The sequence below is a fragment of the Ambystoma mexicanum genome, chromosome 10 (genome assembly GCF_040938575.1).
Source record: "Ambystoma mexicanum isolate Mex_15411 chromosome 10, UKY_AmexF1_1, whole genome shotgun sequence".
In the NCBI taxonomy this organism is placed as follows: Eukaryota; Metazoa; Chordata; class Amphibia; order Caudata; family Ambystomatidae; genus Ambystoma; species Ambystoma mexicanum.
The window spans coordinates 845,437,102-845,458,582 of NC_090932.1; the positions used below are offsets into that span (position 1 = coordinate 845,437,102).

General features: G+C 44.9%; 1 protein-coding gene across 1 annotated transcript in view; it reads right to left on the minus strand.

The window, feature by feature from the left end:
* Nucleotides 1-21,481, minus strand: part of WDR49 (WD repeat domain 49) — a 723,235-nt gene that overhangs the window by 680,222 nt on the left and 21,532 nt on the right. The window contains exon 2 of the mRNA XM_069618491.1: nucleotides 8,914-9,129. Coding sequence (XP_069474592.1) covers nucleotides 8,914-9,069 — 156 coding nt within the window. The 5' untranslated portion in view covers nucleotides 9,070-9,129. The remainder of the gene's footprint in view (nucleotides 1-8,913; nucleotides 9,130-21,481) is intronic.

A 21,481-nucleotide genomic window follows, 5' to 3' on the forward strand; every position in this document is an offset into this window, starting at 1 on the left:
GCCTGTACGGCTTACACATGTATTACGTTCTTTTTCCTCCCCAGTAGGGCCAGTTATTCCAAAAACTTGAATAAATGCATAAGCGCACCCGGAGCAGCAGGAAAGTGAATGGAAATGTCAAGGCTACTGGACGTGTCTATGTGGATTGACCTTCATTCAATTCGAGCTGGATGGAAATCAGCAGATTTAATCAGCGAGAGCATACCTATTGAGTTGGTGGTTCTGTATTTTCAGCATTGATTAGAAAAAAAACTGTTCTACTGTTACAATCAATTTGACAATCTTGAATTGCAAAATATCAGATGTTGATACTTTACGCTGAAATGGGCAAGGAATCAACTTGAAATCCGTATGCGTACCAACTTTACAATTCTCGCCATCGTAAAGTTTATGTTGGCATGCTATTGATTCTTAATGAGATATTCCTCATCGTTAAGCCAAGAGGCCAGTTCCGCCCTCCTTGTGTTCATGCCTGGTTGGAATTTTAATTAAGTACCTACATCCAATACCCATTGATTGGACTGACCATGCCACAATCGCCACCTAGATGAATAACTCATGCATCAATCTTCACAGATAACCCAAACCAACCCAAAAACCACAATGATCCTACGTGAATTTTAGGATTGCCACACCTCCCTGCCGAACCTCATCGAACCCCTTGATAAACATCAATACACTGCTAGACACATTTAAACACATCTTGACATGCACTGCCAACACCCAAACTCCCCAAAAGATCATGACTCAACAAGCCCATACACCTTGATATGCAATTACACACAAGAGCTCACTGACAACAGATGCACCATCCCCACAAAGGATGAGATCTGGTGGACAATTCAACACAATGAAGTTCTCAGTGCTCTTAGGAACTTGAACACAACCCAAGGATACTCACCAATACAAGAACAACCAACCACTACTGTTCTTTTGCTTTCGTTAAATGGGGAAACCTCCATAAACCCTGTTTTTTTTTTTAAATCTGACCAGCCAAATCATGTAACTCCAAAGGTGATTGTGCATGCCATTGTTACCAGTAGCCAGAATGTGTCACGTTTCAGAGACATGCCCACAAAGCCAAGGGTAGAAAAGTGCACAAGAGACAGGAGTGGGTGTCTGTGTCTGGACCATAAGGCACAAACAAGGAAACAGAACTCACAAGACGGAAGCCTGTACTGGTCCAGCAGGAACTGAACAATGTCTGCCTCCTGAAGCAGGAACCATCACACTGTTAACAATATGGCACAAGGTACAATACTGAAACGCGACAAAGGAAAGGTGCAGAAATTGCCTACTGGGAAACCGAGCAGCCAAACTCTGAACAAAGAAATTACACAGGCACAAGTGAGCACAAGAACAGTAACAGAAATATCCAGGGGAAAATAGGAAGTCTAAGCAAGGTTCAGGGCAGAGACCAGGAATGAAAGAGGAAAAGCAAGAAGAAAAGAATTTAAGTGCAATGGCACAGAAGACTGTAACTGCAGACTATAAACTAAGAACCAGAATCAAGCAACAGCTGACTGAACTATAGATCAGGAACAAGAAAACACAGGACTAGGAAAACAAGGACTGAACTGCAGACTAGCATCAAGGAATTCAAGGAACTGTAAATCTGGACTGAAATAACAAGGGCAAGGACTGCAGACAGCTAACAAGGAATCTCAGGACTGGAAACCTAGAAGCTAAAGCCAGTTAACACGGACTATGGGCATAGAAACAAGGGATTGCAGGCAAGGAGCCAGATAATAGGTGGTAGAGAGCAAGGGGCTGCAGACAGGGAAAGGAAGACTGTAAGCAGGGGAGCAGAGCTGCAGTGCAGGACGCACAGAGATGCACAGCAGAAGGCAGGGGGATGTAGGCAGAGTGGCAGGGCTGCAAGGCAGGGAGTAAAGGAACAAGAGCAGGTTCTTGCAGCAGCAGCAATCCAAGGATCAAAGCACACAGGGCTAGGAGCAAGCTCATTACAAGAGCCATGTGCCCCTGCAGTCAATTGCTTAAATACTGACCTGCCCTGTGCTGAATCAGGCTCATTGGCAGCACCTGGAGCAGCACACCTGAAGGCAATCTGCCTACTCCCTCTTTGGTCCTGGGAAAGTGAAAGCAGAACTGATCTCTAAGATTTATGGAGATTGTAGTTCTAAGTATGCTGCATAGGAATAGCCAGGGAATGTGAACTGCCCCACGTTGCATTATGGGATACACAGTTTGTGAAATTAAATAAGGAAGTTAGAACGTCTTGAAAACGGAAAGTAAAGACAAAAATATGAATAGGTATTGTCCGTGAAGGATTATATTATATTATGGTAATGAATGAGTCTCAAATAGTCCAAAATGGGTGGAAATTGGTTCTCCAGTGGCACAGTCGTGACAGTGTCTGTTGCCTTCTGTGCATCTCTCACAAAGTAATACAGTGGAAAAAAGGCATTGGAGTGGGCTACACCTTAACTCTCCTTCTTCCACACATTATACCTGCAACCATTCCTGTTGGTTTGCACTGTATAGGGGCTTCCAACTAAAATGGGAGCCAGTTTGCAATAGCAACATTATCCAGTGCTTACTACTGACCAGGTTGTTTGGTAGGGCTCCTGGTTTTGCCTTGGGACCCCCCGACTCTTTCTCCTGGTCAATACTTTCCCTTAGACAATATTGCTTAGACATGTGTGCCATTGTTCCAGAATTCCATCTGGCTCATTATACTGATGGCCCTTTGTTAGTGAATGTCAGGTACCTTGCTGTACATTCTTTCATGTAGAACTCTAGTTTAAGTGTCGAAATGGAGCGAGAATCTTACATAATTATATGTTCTTGTATGTTTTTTATTTATTGTACATTTTGTAGTTGTATATTTTATGTTGCACACTGAGGCCCTTTGGGCATGCTGCGTTTCATGTTATGTTATGTTATTTGGCATTTATATAGCATTTTATATATCGTTGTTATGACCTCAAAGCGCTGGTAGGTTGAACGCCCTTAGAGACCGCAGTCCCGGTCAGTCGAGAGAGTAGGGTGTTATAGGGTGCTTGGCTGCACCGATTATGTGCGCAGCTTGTGCGATTGCTTGATGGTAGCTGCATCCTAGCATTAGGTGTGGTGGTATTTGATATCAGTTGAATGTATGCAGTCTGGAGGATGCACACCAAGACTGGGTTCTGGCTGCGTTAGGCCTGTTTAATACGCTTATGTGAGAAGGTAGGCCGATTTTCGTGGGGTATAGCTCAGTTTTTTCAGAATGTTGGTTGTTCATAAAGTATTGTTCATATGTGAGGGGGGTGTAGCTCTGCTATAATTGTGTGTTGGTGTAGAGTAGAGTGAGCATAGTGATAGGAGAGGTCAATCTCTGAGTGGAGGTTTTGATTGAACGCGCGTACTTTTCCGGATTCCAAGTGGGCGTTTGCGAGTGCTGTGTAGAGTAAACTTATTCGTGACTAAGTAGGTGCAATTCAGTGTCGTCATTGCTGGGGACCTCTTTGAGCATTTGTCATTCGGTTGCAGGGTCTCAGCACCCTTAGATGGTCTTAGTCGGTATTATGGAAAGAGCCAGGCTTTTAGAGCCTTGCAGAAGGCCATGTAGTCATGGCTATGTCGACTATGTTCGGGGAGTGAGTTGCACAGAGTTGGTGCCAAGGTTGAGAAGGCGGATCCACCGATCCTGACAGAATTAGAGGATGGAATCACTAGAAAGAGGGCAGAGCTTGATCTTAGGGTGCAAGACGGGAGGTAGGGTATTATCTTCTCTTGTAGGTACCTTGGGTCGGTCTTGTGCACTGCTCGGTGGGTAATGCATAGGGTCTTGAAGGTGGCCCTTCGTCCGACTGGGAGCCAGTGGAAAATTCAGAGAGCGGCTGAGATGTGATCTCTGTGTTCCGGGGCGAAGAGGAGTTTGGGGACAGCATTTTGGGCTCTTTGGTGTTTGTTGAGTTCATATGCCGGTGCTCCCAGGTATAAGGAGTTGGCGTACTCCAGTCTCGACATAACAATAGACATAACAGCAGCGAGTCTGTTGGGATAGGAGAGGTAGGGAAAAAAGTGTCTAAGAAGTTTGAGGTGGTAGTGACAGCATTTTGAAACATTATTGATCTGACGGGAGAGGGTTAGGCCTGAGTCCATAGTGCAGCCTAGGTTTTTGACTATGTTGGAGAGACGGGGAGGTGGGCCGAGGGAGGGGGGCCATAGGAGCGGTTGAGGGAGAAGGGCAGTATTGCCACACACCATGATTTCAGATTTCTGAGAGTTCAAAAGGAGGTAGTTACTTCTCATCCATCAGTCAATATCACAGAGACAAGCTTCAAGGTTGGGACGTGGGTTTGTCCTTGTCTTGGGGATTCTTACGATAATTTCGGTATCGCCTGCGTAGTTGTAACAGGAGAGGTTGCGCACATAGATGATTCCTGGTAGAGTGGGCAGATAGAGGTTGAAAAGGAGAGCAGAGAGGCATGCACCTTGGGGTACTCCAGTGTTCACAGGGCGAGCAGTTGAGACAACAGGGGAGAGGAAGGCGATTTGTTTCCTGTTGCTGAGGAAAGAGGCAATCCATTTGTTTGCCAAGCCACGGATTCCTAGGGAGTGGAGGCGGTCAAGGATGATTGAATGGTTAACAGTGTCAAAGGCTGCAGAGAAATTGCGGAGAATCAGTGCTGCGCAACCCTCAGAATCTGGCGTGATCGTGAGTTAATCCCAGATCGAGATCAGAGTGGTTTCTGTTCCATGTCGAGGTCTGAAGCCTGATTTAGCGGGCTTGAGGAGTTTGTTGGATTATACAAAGCAGTTGAGCTGGGACTATGCGATCCGGTCAATGAATTTCACGAGAAATTTGGTGTTGGAGATTGGGCTGTAGTTCTTAGGTTCAAGAGGATCGATGGATACCTTTCTTAGGAGCGGTTTGACATGTATATTTTAAAGGCTTCAAGGAAGATGACAGAGGCGAGGGAGTCATTTAGCATCGTTCTTGCATGTGCTCCTGCACAGGTAGAGGAGAATATTTCTTTCAGAACAGAGGCTGGGCAGGGGTCGATGGGTGACCCGGAGGGTCTGCTGGCTGATAGCAGGTCAGAGAACTTGTCTCTGGAGATGGGTTTGAAAGAGTCAAAGGTTGGTAAAGTGGGCATCGGGGAAATGGGATCAGGAGGGGTTGGGGTAGGGAAGGGATGAATGAGGACAGTTTGGTGTTAAGGGTTTCCATCCTGTCAATTGTGGTGTTGTAGAAATGTAGTGAGAGGGTGTCACAGAGTGGTTGTGTGGGAGTGGATTGGGCAGAGGTGCAGATAGGTTTCACAAATTCGGAGATGATGTTGTGGAGTGCTTTGCTGCTGCTGCTGCCACAGTTCAGAATTTGTTTATTGTAATAGGCTTTTTTGGCCTTTCGGATGTCGGATTTGTAATTACAGTGGTGGAGAGCAAACATGGATCTGCCGAGATCAGTTTTAGATGCTGGCCATTTGCGTTCAAGAGAGTTATTTTGTTTTTTGAAAGTCCTCTGGTGGGGCGTGAACCATTTGGGGAACGGTCCTTTGCGTGAGGTTGCGGGTTACGAGGGGGTGAGTGGAATTAGTGATTCTAGAAGCCAAGAGTTGAAGGATTCTATGGTTAAGCATCTGCCACTGGACAGTGTTATAGGGGGATGAAGTGGCAGGGCTTCAGCTAGGTCGGGAGGTATTGTGACTTTGTTCCAGCATTTGTGATCAAAGGTGAGTGGAGGAGGAGATTTAGGAAGAGGGGCTGGTGTGTGGACTGAGAAAGGGATTGTGAAGTGGTCTGTCCAGATAAGTGGTTTGGGACTGGATATATAGACCAGGGCATAGGAGCTGAAAATCGCATCAAGGGTGTGCCCACCTGAGGGAGTTGGACCTGTTTTATAGTGGCAGAGGTTGAGTGCATCTAGACTGTCGACCAGAGGATGGGTCATGGGGTTGTTGGGCATATCAAACCAGATATTGAAAACTCCCAGGAGAGTAAGAGATGGGTGATTTACCTGAATGGTAGCTATTGAGGTTGCTGGCAAAATGTCTGTCGTATCCCGGGGGTCTGTAGATGAGTAGGAAGCTGTAGGTTAAAGTCGAAGATAGCGAGAGTTTTACCAGAAGGGATTTGCAGGAAGCATTGCATGTCTGCAATTCAACAAGTGAAATGGAGAAACAGGGTTTGTAGAGGATTGCGACTCCGCCATCTCTGGAGGGTCTATTGTGGATGATAAGCGAGTAGCCAGCGGGGGAGGCCTTGTGCACGACTGGCACAAAATCGTTGGAGAACCAGGTTTCAGTGATGAAAATGAGGTTGGGATTGTCAGAGGATAGGAGGTCGAAGACGCTGTGTCTGTTTCATGCTACGGAGAGGGTGTTAAAAAGGACACATGTGTCTTTGTTAGGGAAGGTGGTTTTCGTGACGCTCATCGTAGGAAGTGTTCAGTGGACATGGGTGCCAATGAGGTGGGGATGTGGTAGGAGCATGCTGGGTGGTTGAGATTGGTTGAGGGGGGCAGTCGGGGGACTGGATGCCTGTGCACGTTGAGGATCGGGTGAGGGGGTTACGTTGATGGGGTGCAGAAAGAGTAGGCGGGCTGTGGTAGGTATGTGAGTGACCAGGTGGGGAGGATCACGGGGGATTGGGATGGTGGTGGGTGAAGCACTAGGGGGTTGGGGGTTCAGGCGGGTTGTTTCAGGTTTTTGTCTGGAGGGTGCAGGGTGTTTAGGTGTACTGGGTGAGAAGTCAAGGCAACAGCCGTGGTGGAGGCTGGAAGAGGGTGGAGTAGAGGGTCTGGAAGTAGGGGTGAGAAAGATTGGGAGGTTGGACTGATGGAGAAGCAGTGAGGAATGGAGGGTAGAGGGAGAGGGCCAGTCTCTCTGTCAGAGTTTTTATGGGTTTTGGTGCCTTGTGAGTCTGAGAGAGGGTAGGCGGGTCACAGGGGGAAAGGGATGAAGCTACCGTTCCAGAGAGGGCGAGACAAGCTACTTTCAGAGAAGGAAAAAGGGTATGAAGGGGAGGTCTGTTGGCTGGGGTCAAGTAGGGGAGGAGGGAGGAGAGGGTGGCATGCAAGGTAGGTTGAGAGGGTGGCGAGTTCCTCAGAGGGGGCAAAGATTGCATGTTAGTGGATGGGTGTTTGTGATATTTGGAGCGCCAGAAAGCTCCTCTGGCTTCTGAGTTTGATATTGCACGGGATGTATTGACAGGGAGTGAGGGATTGTTCTCTATAGATGCTAGAGGGAAGATGGATGGAGGTGAGTTTGGTTGGGTTGAGGGGGACTCGAGATGTTTGGAGCACCAGAGAGCTCCTCTGGCTTGTGAGTTTGATATTGGACGGTGTGTATGAACTGGGAGTGGGGGATTGTTCTCACTAGATGCTAGTGGGGAAATTTATGATGGTGTGTTTGGGTGGGTTGAGGGGGATTTGAGATGTTTGGTGCACCAGAGAGCTCTTCTGACTTGTGAGTTTGATATTGCGCGTGGTGTATCGACTGGGTGTCAGGGGGTGTTCTCACTAGATGCTTGAGGGAAGGAGGATGTTGATGTGTTCGGTTGGGTTGAGGAGAGAGGGGTGAGTTTTTGAGGAGACAGGTGTTTGGCACGATATGGTGATCCTCTGACTTTTGGATTGGAGGTGGATTGAAGGTAGGGGAGTGGGCAGGCGGGTTCTGGGCTAATCATTGTTCGGGGGCAGAGGTTGTGGGTTGTGACCAGATGCAGGATAAGCAGGGGGTTTGTGAAGTTTGGGGCTAGGGCTCATGATATGCTCCGGGAGGGGTGAGTTATGAGCGGGTGGGGGGTACGGTGCAGGGAGGCCGGGATTGAGGAGGGACCAGAGGGGTGGTCTTTGGTGATGTGGGATCTCCATCCTGGGGGAGGTTAAGGGCAGCACCAAGAGATTGAAGTACTTGTAAGAGTAGATGCAGTCACCCTAGAAGTAATACCCGTGTCTAGATTCTGGACAGCAGGACAAAGGGAGATGGTCAGACAGGGGGCGACAGAGAATGTGGCAACTCTTGATGAAATAGTAGCGTCTAGATCTGGAACACCTAGAACGGGGGAGAGAGGCCTAACACGCGGACACCAGCAAACGCAGGAGTAGAAAACGCAATAACCTTGGATGTAACAGCAGCGCCTAGACCTGGGACAGCCGAATAGATGGAGAAAGAGCCAACACGGCCCAACACGGTGACAACAGCAGATGCAATATCAAAATATACACCTGGATAGTGGGAGAGAGGCCTAACACAGGGGCAGTAGCAAAAGAGACAGTAGACGCAAAACCGTAGCTGCGTAGCAGCATCTAGATTTGAGATACCTCACAGAGTGAGAAAAGGGCCTAAGACAGGGGCAACTCTATAGTGGCATTCTATAGATGTGACACAATGCAGTATTAACAATTTTCGAGGCATGTGACTCAGGTCAATATTCGCAGATCACCAAGAGAGCGATACAGGCTAGTATTCGCAGCACTATCTCAAAGTGGCACTTTTTAGCTGTCAATCAGTGTAGCATTAACAATTTGTAAGTGTGCCATGCAGGCTAATGGTTCACAGTACTACCTCAGTGTGCCACTTTCTAGATGCGAGTCAATGCAATACTAACAATTTCTAAGTGTGTGATGCAGGCTAATAGCTCACAGTACTGTCTCAGTGGGCACTTTCTAGGTGTGGAACAATGTACTACTAACAATTCTCAAGAGTGCGACGCAGGCTAATAATTCACAGTACAGATTTATAGTGTGGCACTTTCTAGGTGTGAGTCAGTGCAATACTAACAATTTCTAAGTGTATGACACAGGCTAATAGTTCACAGTACTGTCTCAGAAATAAGAAATAAATCAAATTAAATCAAATCCAACAACAAGCCCCGCCCAGCAATGGCAAATTATAATTCAGACCACAAAACTGAGCCAGGAATATTATAAAATCACACTCTGTAACATGTACTTACCATAAAAAGTGTTTGCATTTTTGAAAAATCCTCAATGCTCAGTCTGTTTTCTAAGTGCTCCAGGTTATTTTTGATTCCATCATGGTCGTCTGCTTTGGGCAGATTTTTTACACTGTACTCACTTTCGGACTTAAGGGAAAGGTGGTGCCGGCTCATTGTGCCCTGACGTCCTTGCAATCCTGCTGTTGTTTTTGTGCAGCCGTTAATTCTTTTTCTCTAAACATCAAAGAAACATTAATTAAATTGAAAGCGGTTCATATGTACACCACTGTATGTGAAAGCGAAAAATGTAGCAAACAGAAATCATGCAATCATGCCAGATGATTAGCTCTCAGTGCAATGATTTATGATATGATATGATATTTTATTTGTATTGCGCCCGTACCCAAGTGTTTCAGAGTGCGATGATGCAAGGGAGTGGAAACAAGGGAGGACAAAACAACGATCTTACTAGGCCCAGTGACATTGAGAACATTGAGAATTTATGTTGTGTAGGGTAATCTTGCAGATCATTTCCAATGAAAATGAATTTAAGAGTTAGGGTGAGAAATGGTTTGCGAGTCAGAGATTATAGCCTTATAGATTGAGGAGAAGTGATTATTCCAGCAAAGCCGAGGGCCATTAATTGAAGGAAGGTCATTATCCCAAGCGATAATTACTTTTCTCAAGGTCTATAAGGCAATTAGAACATAGTGGTAATGCAATACATGTTTTGTAGTTTTTGTGGTGAAGTAAGCATTTTAGCTTATTAGTAAGTAAATAGGAAAACTGGGTTAGTAAATTAAATGTGTTTTCATTTTGTAGTATTTAAATAAGGATATCTTCATATGTTAAGCTTTTAAATAATTGCAAACTTGGTTCTACTTTTATTTTATTTATTTCATTTATGTAGCACCCAGACCCAGAGGTATCATGGCGCTTGTACAGCGTAAATGAGTAAGGACATAGCGAAAACAGTGAATTTGGTATAATACATGTTATACATATTTGGTGAATAACCAGATTTTTAAGAACTTTTTGGAGACCAGGTATGATGGTTCATTTCTAATGTGAAGGTGTTCCAGAGGGAGGGAGCAGTGACACAAAAAAGGCATCGTAAAGTGATTGTTAAGTGACTGGCTGTTGGGCTGCACGCTGCTACGCTGCTTAGCTGTTTTTGACTTCGTGGACTTCGTGTGCCCAACCTGATAATGCGTGCTTTTGGCCGGCACTAGTCGCCAAGAGGAATCGACGTAACTCGCAACTTGGACTCATACTGCTGCCAATCATCCACAAAGTGGAACCTCCTTCTTGAGCCGCCCACCGCCAGGCCCTCTTCTCAGCCACAAACTATGCCGGTTTCTTTAAAAACCGGGTGCACGCGCATCGCGCCCGCATTGTAAAGTGATTGTTAAGTGACTGGCTGTTGGGCTGCACGCTGCTACGCTGCTAAGATGCTAAGCTGTTCTTGACTTTGTTTGTGCAACCTGATTTTACGTGCTTTTGGCCGGCACTAGTCGCCAAGAGGAAGCGACGTAACTCGCAACTTGGACTCATACTGCTGCCAATCATCCACAAGTAAATCAATGGAATGAGCTAAATTCTTGTGTTTGCGTTTAGTGTCTAGCATTGTGTTTGTGTTGTGCACAGCACAAGAGGTACTCCTAGGGTACTAACTTCCGTTTTCATCTCCTTCACTTTCTCTAGAGTGGAACCTCCTTCTTGAGCCGCCCAACACCACGCCACCTTCTCAGCCACGAACTGTGCCGGTTTCTTTAAAAACCGTGTGCAAACGCATCGCGCACGCATCATAAAGTGATTGTTAAGTGACTGGCTGTTAGGATGGTGGGTGGTGGTAAGTAATCTTTAGTATTGTCATTTGGAGTGTATGCACAAAACTAGGGAATATTTTACTGTTTGAAATTACCTGCATTTGCCATATTACAAAATGGTGGGAAGTTTGAGGAGTGGAAAGTCCTTACATGAGGCAAATCCTTGCGTCTTAATACCACCGCGCTGATCTTATTGCATGATTTGTTTGGCAACTCTGAATCTATGCCAGCATAAGGTATTCCTCCTTTAACGTTTGATGTAGAAACACACACTATCCTGTATAGTCAACAATCGTTGGCGATAGAGCCTAACGACAGTATGGTTCCATTCTTACTGCACACGCCGGCAAGGAAGGCAATTTTTTCTAAAGTGCTAAATGACTCTAATGAAACTTCCTTACCTACCAACCAATTAAAATACGTGGAAACTACTGTCAGTGAAAACGTTGACTCTAATAAGAGGACACTGGCACTTGGAAATGTAAATACTGATGTATCTATACTGGCGCCTACCTTACTTGACGATTGGGAGAAATATTATCGTATAGCACTAAATCCGAGTTCCCCATTAGTCTTTCTCCCTTCTGAAATTGAACAAATTTCTCTCCATAACTTGGGAGGATAAGGAGGTAAAGCTTGGGGCTGCAGCTCAATTTATACCTCGAGCTGGTTTGCCCTCTACTAGCTCGCCTACAAATCTGCCAAAAGATAAAAATGTAAGTGTTGAATATTTGCATTGCTGTCATCCAGGTGGGATCACATTTGGGAGCAGAACGAGGAATTTAAAACACAACCAAATGACGGCCCGCCTTATAACCCGTCAGACATGCATTTTTTGCCTCGTGAGTTTTGTAAAGAGCCCTCTTCTTTTCCAGTTATTTCTAGTTTGCTTAACTTGCTAGACAGAGGACACGACTGAACTCACGCTTCTTTAGAGAACGTGAAATTTCTGTTGGCTGAGCTCACGGCTAAAGTGAGCAAAATATAGGGCTTTATGTCAGCGCAGGTATACTAGCATTCTGAAAAAGCCAAATTAACAGACTTAGCCCTACTAAAATTGCTCAACCAGCCTGCTAGTGTTGTGATCAATCAATTGACCCAAATATATGAGGGTGATTTGGGTGAGACCATGCGCGGGCACTCTTATGCAAAAGGCACAAATCAAATTTTTAAAGGGGATACTCCAAATTCTAATACTGAGGCCATCCAACTAAATTCACTCAAACTTGATGACGTTTTCCGATTCTTAATTTCTGAAAGGCATGCTGTGGTAAAAAACTATGTCCTTACAGATGAGCATGTCTTGAATAAACCTTATAAGACACTAAGCATGCCTGATAGTCCATCACCACTGGTGACTATCATTGAAGAAACGGCGTGCAAGGTTGACCTTCATGGTGCTCCAAACTTAGAATCTAAGAATGCACTCCAAGATCCAATCTTAGACAATCACTCTTCAGATATAGATGAAGACAAAAACCAACCGACCTTTTCCCGCAAAATGCAGCGGGCACATTTGAGGGCACTTAAACGAAATAAAAATTCCAACAAAAAATAAGGTGGAGAGACAAGTGACCAAAATACAAAAAACACTAAAAAAACTAAAAAAAATCTAAACACACAAAAACAATTGATGAGACAGCACTAACTCTTAAATCACATGAGGGTGACCCTCAAATAGATCTAACTCAGCTAAATAAAGAATCAAAGATGGCTCTCAATTTGGACACCAGTGAGGCAAAAGGAAACAAACGTACCGAAGTCTGGCAGTCTTACTAATGCAGTTAAGCTATTAAACCCTCCCCCTGAAATGCATTCAAATAATTCAAGTGGTGATTTATTCAAGTACTATCCGGTAATCACTAAAAAGAAAACCAAAAATGTTAAAACTGTACAGGATTGTCACTCAGAGAGTAGTTGCCATAACAAGCAAGCTACCACTTCAAACTCACTCGGAGTGACATCTATTCCTATAGAGACAGAGGTGGGTGTAACATCACTGCCGGCACAAGTTAAAGTACCTGCCCATTCGACTCATTCATCTCCAAGCCACTCGAGCTCAGCACTACCAGCTATGTTGCAGCCCAAGGACGCTGTTCAGAAGGAGATGCGAGGGACGATTTTGGTCAACTCAGAAGTTCCTCGTTCATATATAGATGAAATGGACGAGCAAGAGTTTGATAAAAACTTTTCGTATATAATGAGATGCTCTAGTGATCCAAAAATTAATGGCTGCCAGCGTCTGAACAGATCTTTTTTGTTTAATACATTTAGAGGATGCCCACAATTGCGCACCCAAGTATCAGAAGATATAGAGTGGCTTTGCTTGGCTAACCACAACAACTACAGGATGATATGTGACCCTTTTTCGACAATCATACATAAGCTGTTGTGTGATCTTAGAGAGGAATTTGAAATGCATGGGCTTGCTATTTGTCTTTTTCGATCTAATGAAGAAGTGACCTTGTTTCTTGAGGAACAAATTGATATTCCCTCGCAGTCAAAAAAACAAGGGGATTCAAACTCAAACCTTCAACAGGAGGGTGAATTGGCCAATCAGATTTCTACACTTGTGAGTTCTGGCACAAAACTTACGTGGTTAGCTCCTTTGCTATCAACAATAATTGAGATGACCAAGAATTCAAAACAATCCTAGCTGTGAGGCATTTCGGGAGGTGTCTTGGAATGGCTGCGGGTTAAAGAATTGGAAAGCATGGATGGCAGCATTGCCCTGTGACGATTACCCTGCTGCAATTCTGTTGCAAGAAACTAGGTGTTCTCACGTTTTTGATTTTGATGGTTTTACCTGTTATTCTGTACCAGCAACAAGGCATCTCTCGGGCGTCCAAGTGGTGGTATAGAAATACTATTGAATAATATTTATAAATATAAGGTCTCTGTGTTTTGCTCTGCAGCTTTGGTGCTGGCACTTGAATACAGTTGGATAGATGAACCTTTACGTGAGATGCTCATAGTTTTCATATACTTTAATCCAGCAAAACAAAGTTTTGAATCTCTTCTTGATGACATAGACTGGGTTTTGGAAAATGCTTTTTTTTAAATCCCGACTTGCAAATTATTTTGGGAGGTGATTTCAACTTTGTCTGTACAACTGCCACCCCTGATAGTGAATTTTCTAGATGTTCATTGCGCCAACAGCAAGCTGTTAAAAGAGGTTGCTTATGGGTGAAGCATTTAATTGAGTGGAATATTCATGTAGTACTTTTTGATGAAGATGTATCATCATGTACTTGGTCGAGGGGAAATATAGATTCATATATTGATTATTTCTTTGTGACAGCTGACTTGATATCTATGACTGACAAGGTAAAGGAACGCAAATGTACTTTGAGTGATCACGTACCCCTCGTGCTGTATATAACTCAGAAAAAATAATTTTTTCATAAAAAAGCCATTTTATGCCTGATAGAAAATGATCAGGTCCATCATTCTGTAAGATGGAATTCGCACATGTAGGAAATTTACCTTTATAATAAATAAGCTAATTTGGAAAGAGTACTCAAACGTAATCTCTACGACCACCACCAGGGAGGAATGGAATAATACTTTAGTTCAAGATACTTTGCGTGCCTTATCTTGTCGTGTTCCAACTTCAAATAATTTCTCCTTGTGTTCTCAGAATCACACACTAGCATCAATAATAAAAAATAAAAACTAACCTCAGAACGCTTAAGCGCTCCGCTCTAGATTTGTGTCAATATAAGCACCAAAAAAATCGGATACAAGCAAAATATCGCATTTTGATTAAAGTGACCAAACATCACTTCAAACTATTGTGTCATTATTAGCTAAAAGGGATTCACGTAAAATATGGTCTATTTTGAATGACAAACAAAAGGTAAATCAAAACGCGTTGGCTTCATTTATTTCAGCCGATACTTGGAATGGCTACATTGCCGATAAATTTAAACTCTCCACATTTTTTCAAGCACATGACTCTGGGATCTTAAGCTCCACTTGTGAGGATTCTATAAGATTCTCGAGAGATGAGATTTTGCTTGCTATTAAAAACTTAACACCATCCAAAGCACCTGGCCCGGATGGGATTCAGGCATGCGCATTCAAATCAGATCCAATGTTTTGGTCCCCTGTCCTTTATAATAAGTTTAGCAATATCAGATCAACTAACCAAATTCCGAAATCTTGGTGTAATGCAATAGTCATCCCCATTTTCAAAAAGGGTGACCCGAAAAATCTGGCAAATTTTCACCCCAAAGCATTGATGGATGCATCAGCCAAAGTCTTTTCGATTTTGTTATTATCCCATCTTCAAACTTTTATCACTGCTAACAATATATATTCCAAATAGCAGGTTGGATTCCGTAAGGAAATGGGTACCTCGCTGAATGCCACAATCATTTCACACCTTCTAGATAAATCTAAAGAACCAAATGCTGGCCCCATCTATCTGGCTGCCCTAGATCTCTCGCGTGTGTTCGACACTATTATTAGAGAGCTCTTATGGGCTAAACTTCTGGCCCTTGGTTTCGCTCCTAGATTGAGCCAACTTATAGCCATGCTGCACTTTGACACCACGTTCCAGGTCCGAATTACTAACTCAGGCGCTCTGACATCACCAATAGTCACTATGACTGGCGTAAAGCAAGGATGCAATTTGGCAGCTACCATCTTTAATTTGTGTATAAACGATATGGATCAACTTTGGCAGGATTCAGCTATGTATCCAATCCGCCTGGGAAATATGAAAATACACTGGATATGCTTTGCGGACAATATTCTTCTTATGGACCGTACTCCATCTGGGCCGCAGTGCAAACTAAACCATTTTGAGAAATATGCTGATCAGCATAATCTAGTGGTAAATTCGGAAAAATCAAATATCATATTTTCAAATAGGAAAAAGATCAAATCTTACACTTGGTCTATTGGACAAGCACAAATTGATTGGGCAATAGCCATGTATTATCTTGGCTACACCCTTTCTGATGTCAATTCGCTTGCATCATGGACTGCGTCCCTTAATATCAAAGCTTGTCCCCAAGCTTCTATGATGAAGATCATTTTGCCCAAATATTGTAAATATTCCTTACCTCCCCTAATTGATTTTTACTTGGTAAATGTAGAGCCAATCCTACTATTTGGCCTCGATATCTGCTTGTTAGAAATTGAGGGACTTCTCAACCGAATTCAAGGCAAAGTATGGAAGTATTGGGATTAGCGCTTTCAGTGCCTAATGCAGTTATACGACACAAACTGGCATTATCTTCCCTAAGTGCTAGGTGGACTTGGCGGCGACATACCATCTATGCTAAAATACTGTTGCCAGCACGTAACTCTCTTTTTCAAGATTTACATCTAGTAATGTTAGGAAACAAGGTTTCCTCAATGAGAAACATTTTGAAAAAAATGAACAATATGCTAGATAACATGAACTCTTAAACTGGAGACTTGAAATTACTTTTACCTAATGTAAAGAAGAAATAGTTTGAATACGACTGGATCCAGACTATCGACTCCATTAAAACGTATAACACCTAAGTTGAATACTCTTAATTTTTTAGAAAGAAGGAATGGCGTTCATTGTATTTAATGAAAGGTCCATGTGACAAGTTCCGTCGTCTGTATCTAAGATTTAAGTTGAATCAATTTAAAACCTCGGAGCAAATATCGCTGTGGAAAATCTCCCCAACTCTTAGTGAGGAGCTGAGTTGTCGCCTATGTAAAAACTCCCTACAGAGAGAAACCTTAAAACACTTAGTGGGTTACTGTCCGAAACTTGAAGATATAAGAAAAAATAAGTTAGGTGGTTTTACACTCTTGGATCTTGAATTCTCTCATGAAACGTTTTGGAATCGATGTATGGTGGGGAACAATATGTGAATATTGATGGCTTTGTACAGTTTGCTACTGAAAATTGAAGAACTTTTCTTTTTATGTAACGAGACCCTAGCAGTGGCGTAACACAAAATGTGGGGGCCCCCCTGCGAGCCATGCTGAGGGGGGCCCCCCAACTCGGCAACAATTCACGGGTTGCGCCACACTCTGGGCCGGCCTAGACTGTCACGCTTGCACAATACGCATGAACGTGCTGCTGAAGGGGTATGCCGCACACTGCACTAGGAAAAAGATATAAATCTGTGTTTTAATGCAATATACAGCACACTTTCTGAGATAAATTGGCTATAAAGCCAGAGTGTTTGCAATTGTTTTGTAGGGTAACACAATCCAATACATGCAAGTCACCAACAGTGCACAGGAACATTAATGCTTCCAACTGGCTGCACAATGTAGACCAGTGTAAACACGTAATAACATAGTACAGAATGCCAGGCCACATTTAGACATACCTAGACTGTTTTCAGCAAAATGCCAGTCAAAGCAATAACACTCATCAAGAAGAGAGCACACAATAAAGCATGTGTCTCCATGGCCTCGAACAACACGGCCAAACTCTTTAAAATCTGCAAGGAACTGGTCAATCCTGTTGTGGTCTATACCTCTTCTGTTCCCTCCCATACCCTCTGTACAGCTCTGGCCTCTCATTTCTCTGCTAAATCTCAGGACATCCTGTCCTCTATGTCCTCTTCCTCTCTCGGCCCATTTTGGCCATCTCTTCGCTCCTCCTCCTTTTTCCTCTTTCTCTCTGACAACACCTGACGAGGTTTCTAGACAAGTCCGATCTATGAAAGTGTCGTCCAAACAGGTGCTCCACTGCTCCTCCAGAACCATCAAAGCCCATATTGACACCCTCGCTCCAGCCTTGGCCGATTTCTGTAATCACTCTTTCGCCACTGCAATGTTCCCCTCTCCCTTTGAGCACTCCCTTGTGCACCCACTCCTCAAGAAGCAGTCTGCTGATCCTACCTGCTGGAAAACTATCGCTCAATCTCCACCTTTCCTGAGCAAACTCTTGGAAAAGCTTGCCATCTCCCAGCTTACTCTCCACACTGAATCTGTTGGTTGTCTCCATGACCATCAGTCTGGCTTCAGAGCTGCCAGAGGCATGGAAACTGCTCTCCTTAACACCTGTGCTGCTCTCTAACCTTGATTCCAGCATTCCTTCTATTCTCATCCTTCATCTTTCCTCTGCTTTCGACAGGGTCAACATCGCCATCCTGATCAATCGACTCTGTGAGAACCTGGGCATCACAGATCAGACCCTAGAGTGACTGACCTACTTCCACTTGGACCGCCACTCCGCTCCCAGGTCGATCGTGGTCCCATTCTCTCCGCCACCTCTCTCTACCTGTGGCATTCCCCAGGGCTCTATCCTCTCACGCTGGTTTTTCAACCTCTACTTGGCCACTTTGGCCTCCCTGATCTCTACCTTATCCTCTAACTTTCAGTGTTGTGCGGAGGTCTCAGCTTTCCTTCAGGCTCCCCTCATCCTCCTCTTCTCTCTTGCTCATTCCTGACTGTCTATCCACGATTCAGGATTGGTGCGCCTCCAACAATCTCTGCCTTAATGCCAGTAAGACAGAGATCCTTCTCATTGGGACCCTTGCCACTGTGTTTCCTCTCTCACTATAGCAGACCACCTTGGGCACTCTTCCATTGCCGTCCTGCGAGGCAAAAAACCTTGGTGTCATCTTCAACGCCACACTCTCTTTCTCTCCTAACATCTCGGACATCACCAAGAAGTCCCACTACCAGCTGCTCCTCCTCAAAGGGACTCTTCCCTTTCTCACTCTCCACCAGAAGCTCACTGTCTCTAAGCTGGACTACTGCAACAGCCACTTTCTCAATCTGTCTTCCTCTAGACTCCGTCATCTGCAAATAATCCAGAACAGGACTGCAAGACTTAGCCTTGGCCTCAAGCCCTTGGATTGTATTTCTCCAGCCCTGAAATCTCTCCACTGGCTGCAAGGATCAAGTTCAAGAACCTTTGCATTGCCCACAAAGCTTTCTGGGGCCAGTGCCAACACTAAATCTAATGCTCTCTTCCAAAATACCTTCTTTCTCTAACCCTTCACTCAGCTACCTCCAACTCTCTAAGGCTTAGACATTTCTCCAGGCAGAGAGTGGGGGTAGACCTCTCTCCTCTGCTGGTGCCTCCAACTGGAATGGCCTCCCTGCCCCTCTCAAACTTGAGGCGGACAACCTGAAGTTTCGGAAGCAGCTAAAAGCTTTCCTCTTCTCTGCTGCTTTCGCTCTCTCTCCCCCCCTGCTGACCTACCTGACCTACCTGTCTGATGTACTGACTGGCTGCTTGGCTACCCTCAGAGTCTCTCTGAGTCCAGGCTCTTTCTTGATTGGTCACACTTGCACTGCCTCCGGGCCTACCATGCACTTAGGGGCTGTAACTGTAACCCTGCAGTCCATTGTTCTCCTTGCACAACCAATAGCTGCTCTGCCCTGGCTGCACTTACTGAGAGCATTGCTGCCCTGTTTTCCCCTCCCCTCTCACTTGCACTTCCCTGCTCCCTTTTCCCTTGCACTTCTCGTTCTCACAATGACACAAGGCCTAGTGACATCGTTTGTCTTGTCCTCCATCTATCATCCCTCCCTTGTGTACACTTGTGTACAGGCGCATTATAAATGACTTGAATCACATCATATCATTTTATCACAGATGCCCAGAAAAATTTACAATGCCGCAGTAAGAAATGGCTAGACTGGCAGCACCCAAATGCCAATCTAGCCAGGTAATTGAAGTTAGCAGGACTACTTTATCAGAAATGTCCAGTTAAAAGAAAGTCATACCAAACTGAGGAATGACTAGACTGGCTAAATCAAAATGCCTCTCTAGCCACTAATACCACATATCATGCCTGCTTAGCCTGGACATGGACAACCATTATGATTTATCACACAATCCTGCCCACCCACACATCCACTCTCCCTCCCACCCACCACCCCAACCTCCACAATCAGCTCCTTGGCCCAGAATTACCTCTGCGTCCCTCTTCCTTGTCCCAGAGCTTTCGTATGAGGCTCCTTGCCTCATAGGTAAGTACTGGGATGAGGAACAGTGGGACTAGGAGTGATGAATATTACAGGTAGCTAAATCAGGCATTACCTCCATGTACCTCTACCTCTTCCCAGTACTTTTGTATGAGGCAGAGTGCCTCAAACACACGTACTGCCTCGTATATAAGTACTGGGAAGAGGAAGAATAGGGCTAGGAGTAAGCAAGGCATTAAACACAAGTAGTAGCGCAACACCATTGAGTTGACTGGGCTTCAGCACTACCCCCCCTGACATTTTGGGCTATATTGACTCAACTTGGCTAACCTTTAGAGCAGTTGCCAGACCGAACAGGACACAGATTTTAAACGGCACCTGGTTTTTGCTGTTAACAAGAACCCAGCAATTACCAACGTAAAGCATTTCACTGTTAGTACCTGCATTCAAATTCCACATTGTTTAGTTGATTGGAATCGTGATGTGGGTTTAGTACTTGCATGCCAGGGGAGTGATTGGAAGGGTAGAAAGGGAACAGGAGACTTATAGGAGAGAGTTAACTGCTTGTAACATTGAATCTGCACTAGAATAGTCTCATTAAAATGCGTAAATAATTTGGATGCACCCACACAAATAAGTTTCCCCCTCCCCACCGCATGTGAAGTTAGCGCCTCTCCCAACATTTGAAGGGTTAGCCCCCCCGAAATGAAGGTTTTCTTGTGCCCCTGTACACAAGCACACACACCATTCACCTTATACACACCCAGTCATCCACACATTTAAGTGTGCACCCTTTCACCATACACTCACACAGGTAGCCACCTATACATTTATGTGTGCACCCTTTCACCATGCAGGCACACCCCCACAGCCACCCATACATTTAAGTGTGCACCCTTTCACCATACACACACAGGCAGCCGGCTATACATTTGAGTGTGCACCCTTTCACCATAGACTCATACACGCACACCTCATGGAGTTGAGGGGGGGCCCTATTACTTAAAAAAGAAATTGGGGCTCATTACGGGTCCAGCGGTAACCGTGCCGGTGCTACCGGCGGGTTGCCGCCAGACCCATAAAAAATTACTATGGCCTGACTTCTCGGTGCCACCGTGCTATTTCAAGTCCGGCGGCTGGGAAATCAGGTGCCGGTAATTTCGTTAAACCCCAGACTCCACGGGAATGGGGACACAGAAGCACCTGCACCATTGTTAACGGTGCCGGTGCTTCCGTGACAGGTCTGCCTACCGTGGCTGCTGTGCCTGGCAGGGTCAGACCTGTCGGGCACGGCAGCCCCACCAGGCAGACCTGTAATATGCCGGTCCGGAAACAACAGTGCCTGTAAGCTTACCAGCACCGTTGTTTCCGGACCGGCATGGTCAGAATGAGCCCCATTGTTTCTTTTTTAAGTCACTATAACTTCATTAAGAAATTATTTCAGTTAAGGACCGAACCATAATCAAAATAATTTCTTTATGATGGCTGAGTGGCTTCAAAAACAAACAATTTCTTTTTGAAGGCATAGGGTTCCCCACCCCCCCCCCCCCCGCCCCATGACATGGAGGCCTCCAGCCTAGGGTCTTCCATGTTATGGGTTACGGGGGCCCTCAGACTTCAAAAAGAAAGTTTCTTTTTGTAGTCACTCTGCCTTCATAAAGAAATTATTTCTGTTACAGAAATGTTCTTTATGAATGCAGAGTGAAGAAACTTTTTTTTTTTTAGAACATTCATTTTTTTTTTTTTTTTTTTTACTGGGGCCCCCTCCCAGCCATGTGCTGGTGGGGCCCCCCACACCGCGGGCCCCCCCCGCACCGCGGGCCCCCCCCGCACCGCGGGGGCTGCGGGGGCCCCTGTTACGCCAGTGGACC